Genomic DNA, 14505 nt, shown 5'->3' with positions numbered 1-14505 from the left:
ACATATTCCTGTAGTCAGTTTTCGCGATGCGTACAACAACAGCATCATAGAGAAACAACGCCTCGTCAGATTTACAGAGTATGATCCCGACCATCAAACAAAGGGATTCTTCTTCAATGTCTTGTTGCAAAAACTTCCCTTTAGGAATGAGATGGAGCTTCTATCACCAACCAACACATCCTCTTTTTACTTCTTGGAGTGCAAAATCCGTCGGATGATTCTTGATGATGAAGACTTGGAGATGTACATAAATGAGCACACCCAACGCAATATGCTCGTCTCTGAAAATACAGGACACACTTTAAACCTCATAAAACAAAAGTTCATCCTCAACCGTGAAGATCCACTCACTTGTACAGTGAATGACATAGTTGAACCAGGAGTATCTCAAAGTCGTGCTAGAATGCTGAAGCTACTGCAAGAGTTTGCTGAGACCAACAATGCAGTTCTGACCTCTCAACAGCAAGAAATCTTTGATCGTATATCAGGCCTAAGTAATGGCCTCCATGTCATTACAGGCATTCCAGGATGTGGAAAAACATTCCTCATAAAATTCTTCACCTCAAGCTTCATAAAAAATAATAAGACCGTTATCCTGACTGCATCAACAAGAGCAGCGGGGGCTGCTCGCCTTAGCAGCCTTGCAACTACAGCCCACTATCAATTCAGGATTCCTTATTCCAAACAACATTTTCCACAAGCAATTCATCCCACAGATGAAAGATTTGTCGCTATACATGGTGCAAACGTCATTATCATAGACGAGATGTCAATGCTAACGAGCACAATCTTCAATATGGTCGTTCGCCAGATAGTTAACATTAACAACAAAACACTTCTTGACCCATTCAGTCAGAAGCTCATCTTGCTCTTTGGGGATTTGGCGCAACTTCCTCCAGTTTGCCATCACCAGGAGCCATTATGCCATGTTTGCAACATACAAAACTCAGCTTACATCGCTGCAACCACTACCCACAACATGACCTTCTCAATTCGCCATGCTGCAGACCCCGCTTACGTCCAATTCTTGGATACGATCCGTGTCAAGTAACCGACAAAACAACAGATAGCAGAAACACTTTCACAATGTGTAATTAATGAAACTGAACTCCTGCGAGTAATCGATGACGCTACTACACTGATATGTACTCATAGGGAGGATGTATATAGGTACAACAACTTGATTCTGCAAAAGTCCTTCTCGGCATCTGACATTGTTGCCATTCCACTGAAGACCAATGCTCTCGACGAACCATTGCTGCAAGAATGGCTCCAAGACAAGGCATTCCATGAGATGGACAATACTGCAATTGGGGCTAGATGTATGATTACAGAAAACATTAACTTGGCTATGGGTGCGGCGAATGGATCCACTTGTCGTACACTTTCCTATTCATACGACTGTACCGGTCAAATTGCTGCTATAGAAGTAATGTTACTTTCTACTAATACCACCATGACAATACGAAGGACTAAACATGCTACAAGAGCAATCAATTGCAAATGGTTCCACACAAAGCACATTCCCTTTGTCACTCGCGTACACAATCACTGGACACAAATCTCAAGGAGCTACGATATCAAAGAAAGCCATCCTCATTATAAAACAAGCTTTCGCCCCAGGATTGGCATACGTCATGTTCTCTCGTGTGACAGAAAGACGCCATCTCAAAGTATTGAACATCCCAACCCCAAGGATGTTCTGGCTGGCCAGTAGAACACTCCCCCAATGGTTAGACATTTTAGACATTTCCTCGCTTATTTTCACAAACAAGTCCTCTAGCTCTTCCGGTCTTTCATCTCGTAAGGTGCATGGACTACACAATCAACTCTTTGACAACAGGTTTTCTTGACTGCATATTTTCTTGTAGCAAGTAACAACCTCCAGCATCTCCTCATGGACACCGATCAGGTATCCATTCCTTGAATTAATGTATTTTGTAGCTACATTTTATGCCATTCAATATGTAGAAAACTCAACCATCATATTTCTCTTTCTCTATCATTCAGATATTTGATAAATTCATCAACATCGCAGCTACCTCAAAACCAAAAAACAATTATTCTGTATACCCATCTTCAAACCAAATGCGACTAGCAAATATGGCTGGCAAGTCCCCGACTGCATTCATTGAAGGGTTCCGCACGACTCAACTCCTCCACTCATACATCAATACATGCAGCAATCGAAACAAAGAATATAGAAATAACGAGCTAAAGTTGGCAACATGTACTTCGAACTCTTCATATTCTTGTATTGCAAACACTAAACATTAACAAATTTCGTTGCTTCTACAACATCTACCCTTCTTTTTCTACAGGGTTACAAAAAGAGATACTACTATCGTTGGGCATTGACTTTCATGAGTCAAACAAACTACTGCTAGACACAGAAGCCCAAGAAATACAGAACACAAAGACTGCTGGAATCACCACCTATGCAATTGAGATGCTGCACTACGGCTACAAAATTGTCCTCGAAAAATTAGTCATTCTCGACAAGAATACAGCAAGCCAGGCACTTTCCAGCATGGTGAAAGAGTTTGGGAACGAATTCAAAGGGACGAGAGAGCAATCTTAACTGATGAGAAATTCACGTGGCATTTTAATAGAGACCTTTTCGATGCCCGATTTGGTGAGACAACTGATCCATTTCGAAAGTTTGAACCACTACATGGTAACCATATGCACCCCTTACAGAATATAATTATCTGATTGTTATCTGATTACATACTAATTGAGCACATCACTTCAGTGCAGGACATCGACACCGAAAACAACAAGGAGATCCCCACCAACATAACAAGTTCACAAGAGGAAGCAGCACGTTCCGACGCTGCTCCAACTCCCAAAAGACCACGACAGACGAAGAGAACTACATAGTTTACTCTATTAGGTGCAAAGTCAATAACCGTGTTTACATAGGCATGACATCCGATTTTGAAGCTAGGAAAAGAGCACACATGACAAATCCACCAAAACGGATGAAACATGATGTGTCGTCCTTTCCCCCATTTTGTCAAAACTTTGAGTTCCATGTACTGCACAATACACATGATAGGAGCACTGCTATTGCCCTGGAAGCACAAGAGATAATTACTCAAGATGCAACGTCCACCAAAGGATACAATAATTTGAAGGGACATCCTCCAAACTGCAAGAAATACTATTATTTAAAACATCATAGAAAAATATAGCGTGCATTGAAACTTAATCTTTGTTCTAAGGTAGCAATTCTCATTCAGTTTTCTCTTCTATATTCAATTACTTCTTAAGAGTCTTCTCCTCTAATATCTGTGATAATTTTTATGTTATGTTTCTCTATTATCTATGAGAGTTTCTTTAAGTTATGTTCTGTTCAGGTTATGTTCTGTAATTTTTTTCTTGATGTCATATTATGTTTAGCTTATGTTCTTGCTTTTCTCTACAAGAACATCATTCAACTTTCAAACTTTAGGATTCAACCGCTACATGTACTGCAACTCAATGATTGATCAAGATACTAGTCCGTCCACATTACCTAGATGTCTTGCAATAACATAAAAAGAGAAACAGACAATCCATTCACGCAACCCCATGTCTAATACTTCTGCAAAAATGCATCTTGCCTTCAGCAAATTAATAGTATTTCCTCGTTCCAGCAGACTCCAACTTCATCCCTTCTCCTCCAAAGCTTCGCAATCAAGGCATACTAGTTTCTATTTGTTTGGAAAAATGTTCTTTGAGAACATTGGGACTCCGGGCCCGTGCGCTACGCCCTCTCGACGAGCCCGATGAGAATGATGCTTTGCAGGGGGATGGGCCGATCTTCTGCTTCATTTGCGCTCAGAGCAAGGAGAGCATTTGCGAGCCGGCACAATGCACAGGAAGAGAGAAAAGACGAAGAAGCAGGAGAAGGAAAAGGAGGAGAGGATCACGACAGAAAATGGGGTTCACAGGGCATTCGTTTGGAAGCCGGCACAAACGCTTATCAAGTGTTGGGTGTATCTCCCTCTTGCAGCCCTGAGCATCTGCGTGAAGCCTTTACCAAACTAGCTAAATTGACTCACCCTGATTTGCAGCCGGGCCCCTCCACCTCTGCCCAGTTCATTCTTGTTCTTTCTGCTTACCAGGTAGCTCCTCAATCTCTTATTTTGTTTCTAAGCTATTATAGACTGTGTGAGTAGAAACTTGCGGATCCTACATGTCGAGTGATCAATTCTCGCAAACACACAATGCTAAATGTCCGCTCATACAGTGAGCAATCGAAGAAAAACATGAGATGATGGAAGAATGACACATTCTTTTTGCAATTTTGCCATGTCAGGCATTCAAAGAGAATGCTTTTTGATATTGTGAGCGGTTTTTGATATGCTTGATGAATATAAAGGCATCAATCTTCTTTAGCGATTCTTATTTCAGATTTGTCAAACCATATGCAGCCCCCATCTCTAGAAAAATCATCCTGTAATCCTTCACCTCCCCTGCATTTTATGATGTCCTCACTATGCCATGGTCCTGTGGATTCCACTCCCGTAGTGGTTACTCTGCAGTATCATGGAAAGGGACCTTGATACAAGGTAATGATGTGCATGACCGTACTACACTAGTAAAGGAGAGAGTGAGTTGAGCTGGATGGGATGAGAGGACCCAAATCTAAGCCCAACAGTGCGGAAATTGTAGAGCCATTTGCGGGATGTTGATGTGGCAAGCCGTGCATGGCTGTTGACGTGGCACGTGGGTGATTTTCGGTCTAGTCATGAAATTAATTGACTTTTCTAGGTGGGTGTCATTGCTTTTCGAGACACTAGTCTTTGAAAGCAATTGGGTTTAGGCTTAGTGCCTTTAAATATTTGCCTCGAGAGAGCTCGTGGCAGCTAGTTGCAAACCGTAGCCCTTCCCCGCTATTGTATTCCGTAGAGCAATGAATAAAGAAGCACCGTAAGGGGCGCCTACCTTGGGGGACCACGGAATTTGAGTGTGAACTAGTTTCCACTGCGTCTCTTGTCTACAGTTTTCGATTTCTCTTTCCAATCTCAGTACTTGCCTATTCAACTTTCATTCAGTCATGGTGTGGTCTATTTCCTGCCTCTTTAATGACTTGTCGGGCCTCGACTATGGTATGAAAGCACCAATTGACTTTACTTCTACAAAGTGCCTGAATCTATTTTCTACAACCGCCAAGGATGCAGCAACAGTAATTCATGGTTCCGAGGAAGAGTACAATCGCCATGGATGTGGCAACAATATCTTGTGATGTGGAGGAAGAGTACAAGTATATGGAAGATGAATTAGAAGTAGAGGAAGAAATTGAAGCCAAGGAAGAAGCTTTAGTATATATGAAGAACAAGGGGCTCATGAGGAGGGCAATATTAGAGGGAAGCCTGAATATTCAATAAGTAGCGGCTGTCGATGACTCTCAGGATGAGAAGCGACAACAAGAGGTGTCACAAAGTGATGGCATGCTTAATTGGAATAGAGATGGCGGAGTGGACAAGAGAAACTAAACCCAGAAGATGTGCCGAGGGACCTAACGGGGGTTAGGGATTAAAAATCTTAAGCCTACCAACCTAAAGAACTTTTGAGCTCTGCACGAGCGGCCTAACCCAAAAGTACGTGAAGCTTGGCATTTGGGATCGATTTTTGTAAAATGCGCTGGCATGGTGACATGGCAGCTATATAGAAGCCTGTGATTTGTGCTACGCTGCTGATGTGGAAGGATGTACAGATTTTTGTAGACTGCACTGACAGATTTTGGTAGTTTTTACGTCGTGCTTTTGGAGCAGATGCTTTTAGAATTGAAGCTTTTTGGGACCCTGCTTGTGGGCATCCCTTGTAAGTTTAATAGGGTCCAGAGGGCCACTCTTTTGTAGAGCATCTGGACGTAGAGTCTCGGAGAGAGTTGGACCCTCGGGAGTTGTATTTTGCAAAGAGAAATAATTGAAAGGGGTGTCAATCTTTGGGGCTGGTGTGTCTTGGCTCGGAAGTTTGTCGTGCCGTGTCGACTCTCCTCCTCCTCTCTCTCTCTCTCTTCAAGTTCAATGATTTTGTATTTTTTGTTTATGTATTGCTATTGATTTCTCGCTTGGAGTGTCCAAGCTTGTAACAGTGGTATCAAAGCACAATCCGATTCTTCTACTATGGAGGATTCTATCCCTTCTGCGGCACACATGGGTTGTCGCAAGAAATTCGACAGAGACGACACCCCTTAGACTTTTGGTTGTCGGAGATGACAAAAATTGAATCTCAGGGTGGGAACAGAAGAAACCTTTGGAGATTTGGGAAAATTTCTTGTGGGGAATCTCGATAGAAAGGAGTACAAACGTCAATTGGGGGTTGACATGTGTGTGAAAAGAGTGATCAAGTACGCCAAAGATTTGACGTATTACCCGATTGATAAGATTCACTGGAGATGGTGAAAGGCCATTGATTCTCCTCTCAAGAGGGTAAGGAAGTTGAAAGAAACACTGACTGCAGAGAAGTGGAATCTGAACTCGCAGAAAGAGTTTGATAAAGCTCTTGAAAAGAAGATGAACCATTTAATAAAAGGCTTAAAGCACTTTTTGAAGAAGAAGAAATTTGCGGATTTCCTTGGTTATCTGGGTCGGAAGTCGACTCTTGAAGTGGTAAGCGTATCTAAGAAGTGTGATCTAAGAAGTGTGTTCGTTTCGAGGATGATTCAGATTTTTCTTCGTCTTCAGACAGTTTCGATAGTTCGTTGTACTCTAGTTCCAGACAAGATAAGAAAAAGCGGAAGAGGAGGAGAAAAAGCAATAAAAGCAAGAAGAGCACAAAGCCTAGAAGCCACAGGAGCCATGTAGCAGTTCGGAGGAGGAGACTCTGTTAGAGTTCAGATTCCTATCTGATGGTGGCTCCAATATCTCTCGGGAGCAGATAGGGAGTGAGGGTTGTTTTGTGTGTGTGCCCAACGGTATCTGAGGTAGTTGTGCTTGTTCTCGACAATGCACTCCACGATGTAGCTCACTCAGTAGGTTGGCATGAGGTGGGAGCTCCGTTCATAGGGTTTCCTGGGGTCAGAGTCTCAAGTGTTTTGCGGATTTGCTACTAAACATGTGTGTTAGGTCACTTCTAGTGAGTCTACATATTTATTAGCATTTCAGGGCCATTTATCAGGACTGTGGATTTTCTGCAATAGGTAGGGCAAATTTCCTATTTGCCTATGTATGCAACCCACCCCCTTTTACTTTTGGCATGCTGTGATCATTGCAGAGCTCCAACGTTGGGCACACACTGTCACGTGACACATCCAACCCTATGTGTCCGTGGACAAGCTACATCATGATTAGGGTTCAGTCAGTCCAGTCAGTCTAGATTAGAAGTGATCTGACACTTTTGTGAGTCTATTCGTAGACCGTGCATGCCCAGTCACGTAGTATAGATGCATATCCTCTGGTTGCACACAACATGATCATCAGTATTCCCATCAGATTCCATTAGGGGAATTTTCTAGTGCATTTAGCCTATTTGACCTATTTTTGGCATTTTTCACTTATTAATTTAAGCAACTTTCCAACAAAAGTAGGTAGGGCAATTTGGGTAAGAAAATATATAAGCAAACCAAAGTTAGCACTAAATGGCAGAAGAGGCAGCAGGAGCTCCACCGCTCAACAGCCAACTTCTCAAGCAAGAACCCCTTGGGGCCGATTCCCGTGCGCAAGATCCATTCCCTAGCGTTTTTCATCAAATCTCAGCCTTGGCGTTTTCTGCAAGATTCCACAGCAAGGACTGTTTCCAAGCCTAGCATTTTTGCAAGTCCCATCGCCAACAGACTTTGCATGCCTAGCGTTTTTGGTCCAGGACAGAGTAGCTGCAGATTTTCAGCCTTAACTCGCAGCAGGACAGCAGCGTTTTCAGCCATAAAACACAGCAGTCCTCAGCGTTTTTATCAGGCTATTGCAGCGTTTTTCAGTAGCCCAAAACAGCCCCGAAAAATCAGCAATTCACCCGCACCAGTTTTCAGCAGTTAGCGTTTTTGGACAGCAGTTAGAAGCATTCCATTTTCAGCCCTATTGTCGTCATCGCCATCCCGGTTGTCGTCGTCGACATAGCCTAGACCTGCATCAGTTTCATGCATCATCATTGTACCCGTTCGTGCAATCATAAGTAGACCACTCTCGCCGACGAGAGTGGGGCCTTCGGAGGAGGGTTTTACAACGTCTTTGGTGTCGTATCTCTCCTCTCTCTATCTCTCAGTCTCATTCACTTGCACGCACAGTGTCCATTTACTTTGTTTGTGATCATAGCATTCTCTCATTAAGAACGGAAGGCTCTACCTTCCATAAGAACAAAAGGAACCTTGAGCACAGTTCGGAGCACTCATCTTGAGCAAAGCGCAAACATTCATTTCGCTGCACCTAACACACACTCTCTCTCTAGCGTTTTCTTATTGCTAGTGTTTTTACCCTCTTCCTCTTGGTAGTGCTCCCCTTGCCTTTCTGAGTGCACACCCTCTCAGTGTGTCATTGCTTGCAGGGAGTTTCTGTGCTCGTACGGTGGGCGGCTTGCGCTAGGAGCTTGAGTACGAGGAGATCCATCCCAATAGATCCGAGATCTATTGGCTGCGATATCCGGAGAGGAGGTTTACTTGCGGTTGCAGGCAAGTTCATCACCCGATTCACCCTTTTCCGCTGCACCTTTGATGTGGTATCATAGCCATTGTGTGCTCTTGAATCGGAGCGGTGATTTGTGTGAGTTTTTGGTGCTGAATTTTTGCGACGAAAAGAGACGGTTTGCTGTTTTTTCTGCATTTTTCACTCATTTGGGGCTGATTTCGGCTGTAGTGGGCACATTGGCAGATCCTCTCTCTTCTACTTCGACCTAGCCTCGTCACATGCCCATGATTCTGACACAAATTCAGCCCGTGATGTCACGTGCACATCTACCCCTATGTGCATGTGGACAAGCTACTTTATGACAAGGGTTCAGTTAGCTTAGCTTAGGAAGTGTTTTGGCACCTTTGTGAGTCTGTTCGCAGACCGTGCATGTCCAGGCACTTAGAGTAGATGCATATCCTCTGGTTGCACACAACATAATCATTAGCAGTACCATCAGAATCCATCAGGAGCATTTTACAGTGCAGAAAACCTATTTTCCCTATTTTAGCCATTTTTCACTTATTAATAAGTGACTTTGTTGGGAAACTGGGTAGGGCAAATTGGCTAAGGAACTATATAAGAAAAGCTATCACTAGCACTTTCTGGTAGAAGAGGTAGCAGACACCATCTGAAGTGCACCTTCTCAGCAAGACCCCTGGCGTAACACCTAGCGTTTTCAGCCATTAAGAACAGCCTTGCGTTTTTAGCATTTGTAGATCAGCCCAGCGTTGTTTTCTCAAGGACGAGGCAGAACATAGAGAATATCTGCTTCAGGTCTTTCAGGCATTACGAGATCACAAGTTGGTGATTAATGCGAAGAAAAGTGATTTTTTCCTACCAGAGATACACTTTTTGGGACACATTGTGTCAACACAGCAGGAGTGCAGATGGATCCGGCCAAGATAGAGACTATCCGTGATTGGCCCTATTTGAAGAATGTCCATGAAGTTAGAAGCTTCTTGGGATTGTGTTCATACTACAGGCGGTTCATTAGAAAGTTTGCAGAGGGTTGCTTCTCCTTTGCATATCTTGACACAGAAAAGAGTCCCTTTCTCGTGGGGACCCACAAAGGTGACTGCCTTTCAGACATTGAAAGAGAAATTGACTACGGGACCAGTTTTGACTTTGCCGGATTTGCAGAAGTCATTTGAAGTATATTGTGATGCTTGTGGTCGTAGTCTGGGTGTGGTCTTAATGCAAGAAGGCCATGTCATTGCGTACGAGAGCCGATTGTTCTCAAGGCCGGAATTGACAGCACAGATTTATGAGCAAGAGCTTTTAGCGGTTATCCATGCTCTTACTCAGTGGCGGCATTACCTACTCGGAGCGGATTTTACAGTCTTTACAGACCATCAGAGTTTACGCTACGTCTTGTCACAGAAGCAGCTATCGGAAAAGCAGATGCGTTGGGCGAACATCTTGTCACAGTTTCACTTCCAGATTGTCCATGTGCAGGGACAAAAGAATTTGGTGGCAGATGTTGCTAAATGAACTATTTTCTTATTTTCTCGAGTGATTTCTTTTCATTGAAATTAGGATATTTAAAGATGTGCACTTGAACCGTAAGGTTAGGAACTGTAGATCTACTGGAATTATTAAAAGCCATTAGGAACGGAAAACTCCGATGCGTCATATGATGGGTGACATTAAGCATCGTGAAAGGGTTTTACCGTTAGTTCGGTGGGAGAGACCGGGAAACGAATATTCCTAGGGTGACGGGAGCATCGGAAAGGGAATATCTCGTTGGTCTGGCAGGAAACCCGAGCTGGAAAGAGGAATACGCGTAAAGACGCAAGCACAAGAATAAAGATGGGTTCTAAGAAGCTTTTCTTAAAAAGCGGAATATTTTAACGAGTTTTCCGGGAAGAGCAGACGCTTTCCCGCGAGGAATCTATGTTTGCATTGCATTCGTGCATGTGGTTGCATCCAGGGACTCCTGGGAAGTGTTGTGAAAGGCATTGTTTTTAACTTATAAGGTTTTATTGAGTTTTTGGGCAGGTTCAGACCAATTCTAAAATATGCCGGCCGCCCACTTAATAAGTGGGCAGCCACTTAGAAATTAAGCAACAAAACCAGTTAGCGAATTCTCTCTCCCTACTTTGGGTAGAACAACGCCAAAAAAAAAAACAAAAAAAAAACGGCCGCGATCTCTATGCGAGCAGCTATTCGTGCCGTGGCCAAGGAGCTATAAAAGCACCACATGCCCTCACTGAAGAAAGGTTACCAACGTCAACAAGAGAAGACTATGCTGTCAGATAACGCAAGAGATCGCGAGACTATGAAGCATGGAAGTCACTTTTCCCGCGCAAGAGCGACAGGTATCTATTGTGGATTCGCCATACGAATTGTTGTTGCGTGTTTGTGTGTGTGTTTGCAGATACTTCATCACGAAGGAGAAGCGAGAAGGCTTTGGCCTACGCTTGGGAATTCCGAGAACGGAATTCAGAAATTGTCTGCGGAGTCTCGACTCCGAGTACGGACGGAAAAAGGATTGAGAGCTCGTCTCTCGGATTTCCCTTACGGGAAGGAACGACCATCGAGTCAGAGATTTAGAATTGAGGGGTTTTCTCCAGTTCTTATGCTTGTAAAAAGATTCTTCCTAATAAAGGATTCTCTTTAAGGGGGGGACCAGCCCATCTTCTGGTCCCAAGTACTGTGTCGAACTTCTCCCTCAACTCTGTTTAGTTAAAAGATTATTTATTTTTATCTTGTTGGTTATTCGTGTGCGCTCCCGTTTGTGACAGTGGTATTAGAGCTCGGATCCTCTCTTTCTCTGCAAAGAAGGGCGATTCCGGGAAGGAACGGGAAGAACCATGACAAGCCACGGAAGAATGGACGGAATCAAGAAGCCGCAAGGAATGGATGCCCATGGGCGTCAGGAAAATCCTGTTAATGGAAGTAATCCGCAGGTGGATGGTGCGGAAATAGGTGTCGAAACGCACAAGGGATCTACGGATCAGGACAAACGGTCTTCCAAGAGCAAGGGCCAGGAAAAAGAACTTTCTCTGCTTAATGAAAGCAAGGATGTCTCAATCTCTTCTCCATCATACTCTCCTGACTATACTACTATATCTACTTCTCATACAGTATCTAAATCTTCTCCCAAGAAGAAAACTCCTACTACTTCCCTACATGCTACTAAAGAGAAGCCCCAGTTCAAGAGGGATAACCGCAGACGTCACCGCAAGATGCGGATTTTCAAATCCGGTGACAAGGATATGAAGTTTGATAACTACACAGGACGGAGAGATATCTCCAAGGCACTGTCTTTCATCAGGCAGTTTGAAGTTGCTTTTGCCAACGGAAACTTCACTGAAAAAGCCAAGTTGCGCCATGTTGGGATGCATCTCAAGGAGACTGCAAGCAACTGGTGGCTAGCCAAAATTCTGGAAGGTACTCAAGCCAGAACTTGGACTCAATTCAAAGCTGAATTCTATGAACAATTTCTTCCACCGGATTTTGAGAAGGACATTCAGAAGGAATGGGACTGGCTCGCCCAGAAGGAACATGAGAAAGTCACCACTTATGTTGATAAGTATTGGTCGGTTCTTCTAAAGGTTACTCCTTTCATGAAGATCTCCGACGAGGAAAAGATGCAAAAATTCGAAGCAGGTCTCCTACCACAGCTTCGAAAGAGCGTGAAGGTGTATCCTCATAATACCCTTCAGAGGATGATGGAGTGAGCAATCATTCGTGAGGACCTACATTCTAACTACAGAAGAGATACTCCAATCGGAGCAGACTATCCATCATTAGGACCGGACACTTCAGTCTGGAAAGATTTCACTCTAGATGCTTAGTGGATGATCGAGCAGGAATTAGCATCCTATCCCGAGATTCTGGAAGGATATGTACAAGCACTACAGTTGAGGACAACTGTTTAGAAGCCAGAGGGTGTTGCTAAATGGACTATTTTCTTATTTTCTCGAGTAATTTCTTTTCATTGAAATTATGATATTTAAAGATGTGCACTTGAACCGTAAGGTTAGGAACTGTAGATCTATTGGAATTATTAAAAGCCATCAGGAATGGAAAACTCTGATGCATCATATGATGGGTGACATTAAGCATCGTGAAAGGGTTTTACCATTAGTTCGGTGGGAGAGACCGGGAAACGAATATTCCTGATGCGTCACGTGATGGGGTGACGGGAGCATCGGAAAGGGAATATCTCGTTGGTTTGATAGGAAACCAGAGCTGGAAAGAGGAATACGTGTAAAGACGCAAGCACAAGAATAAAGATGGGTTTTGAAAAGCTTTTCTTAAAAAGCGGAATATTTTAACGAGTTTTCCGGGAAGAGCAAACGCTTTCCCGCGAGGAATCTATGTTTGCATTGCATTCGTACATGTGGTTGCATCTAGGGACGCCTGGGAAGTGTTGTGAAAGGCATTGTTTTTAACTTATAAGGTTTTATTGAGTTTTTGGGCAGGTTCAGACCAATTTTAAAATATGCCGGCCGCCCACTTAATAAGTGGGCAGCCACTTAGAAAATAAAGCAACAAAACCAGCCAACTAATTCTCTCTCCCTACTTCAGGGTAGAACAACGCGAAAAAAAAAAAAAAAAACCGGTTGCGATCTCTACGCGAGCAGCTATTCGTGCCGTGGCCAAGGAGCTATAAAAGCACCACATGCCCTCACTGAAGGAAGGTTACCAACGTCAGCAAGAGAAGACTCTGCCGCCAGATAACGCAAGAGATCGCGAGACTACGAAGCACGAAAGTCACTTTTCCCGCGCAAGAGCGACAGATATCTATTGTGGATTCGACATACGAATTGTTGTTGCGTGTTTGTGTGTGTGTGTTTGCAGGTACTTTATCGCGAAGGAGAAGCGAGAAGGCTTCGGCCTACGGTTGGGAATTCTGGGAACGGAATTCGGAAATTGTCTGCGGAGTCTCGACTCCGAGTATAGACGGAAAAAGGATTGAGAGCTCGTCTCTCGGATTTCCCTTACGGGAAGGAACGACCATCGAGTCAGAGATTTAGAACGGAGGGGTTTTCTTCGGTTCTTGTGCTTGTAAAAAGATTCTCCCTAATAAAAGATTCTCTTTAAGGGGGGGGACCAGCCCATCTTCTAGTCCCAAGTACTGTGTCGAACTTCTCCCTCAACTTTGTTTAGTTGAAAGATTATTTATTTTCATCTTGTTGGTTATTCGTTTGTGACAGCAGATGCTTTGTCTCGGAAGCCGTTGGTTCTGGCTATTTCCGCGATACATCATAGGAGCTTCGAGGATATGGTCAATCAGTATGCCACAGATACAGATTTTGCAGATATCTTTATACGGATACGGGATGGGGAGACAGTAGCGGGATATTCCATTCGGGATGGCTACTTGATGAGAAAAACCATGTTGTGCGTTACACTGCCCTTGAGGGAAAAGGTTATGACCGAATGCCATTGTCCGCCTTTTACGGGTCACCGCGGCATTGCTACCACCTTGAAAGGGGTAGAGAAATACTTCTTTCGGCCGAGACTCAAGAAGGATGTGGACGAGTTTGTGCGCAGTTGCTTGGTATGCCAGAAGGTCAAGTTTGACAGGCATAAAGCATAGGGATTGTTACTGCCTTTGCCCATAGCCACCTGCCCTTGGGAAAGTATTGCAATGGATTTCATGTTTGATCTCTCGAGAACTTAAGAGTGGTCACGTTGGTATCTGGGATGTTATTGACAGATTTAGCAAGCAGGCTCATTTCATTCCAATGAAGAAAACAGTCAAGCCGATCACTTAGCGAGACTAATTGTGGCCCAAATCTTCAAATTACATGGCATGCCCGAGACGATTGTCACCGACAGGGACCCCGGATTCACGAGTTTGTTTTGGAAGGCAATTTGGGACAACATTGGCACGCGGTTGCAGTTCTCGTCGTCTTTCCACCTGCAGACTGACGGGCAATCTGAGATTGCCAATTCA

The 14505-nt window shown here is 43.8% G+C and overlaps 1 protein-coding gene and 1 pseudogene across 1 annotated transcript in view; both read left to right on the top strand.

The window, feature by feature from the left end:
- Positions 1-796: 796 nt before the first annotated feature.
- Positions 797-2883, top strand: LOC147445591 (uncharacterized; annotated as a pseudogene).
- Positions 2884-3604: 721 nt separating this feature from the next.
- The window catches only part of LOC147445590 (Chaperone DnaJ-domain superfamily protein), a 58106-nt gene continuing 47205 nt past the window's right edge, over positions 3605-14505 (top strand). Inside the window, exon 1 of the mRNA XM_086525053.1 lies at positions 3605-4112. Coding sequence (XP_086381179.1) covers positions 3774-4112 — 339 coding nt within the window. The 5' untranslated portion in view covers positions 3605-3773. The remainder of the gene's footprint in view (positions 4113-14505) is intronic.

Source organism: Adiantum capillus-veneris, chromosome 12, assembly GCF_014529385.1.
Source record: "Adiantum capillus-veneris isolate H3 chromosome 12, ASM1452938v2, whole genome shotgun sequence".
Taxonomy (NCBI): Eukaryota; Viridiplantae; Streptophyta; class Polypodiopsida; order Polypodiales; family Pteridaceae; genus Adiantum; species Adiantum capillus-veneris.
This window is presented reverse-complemented; position numbering and strand designations above follow the sequence as displayed.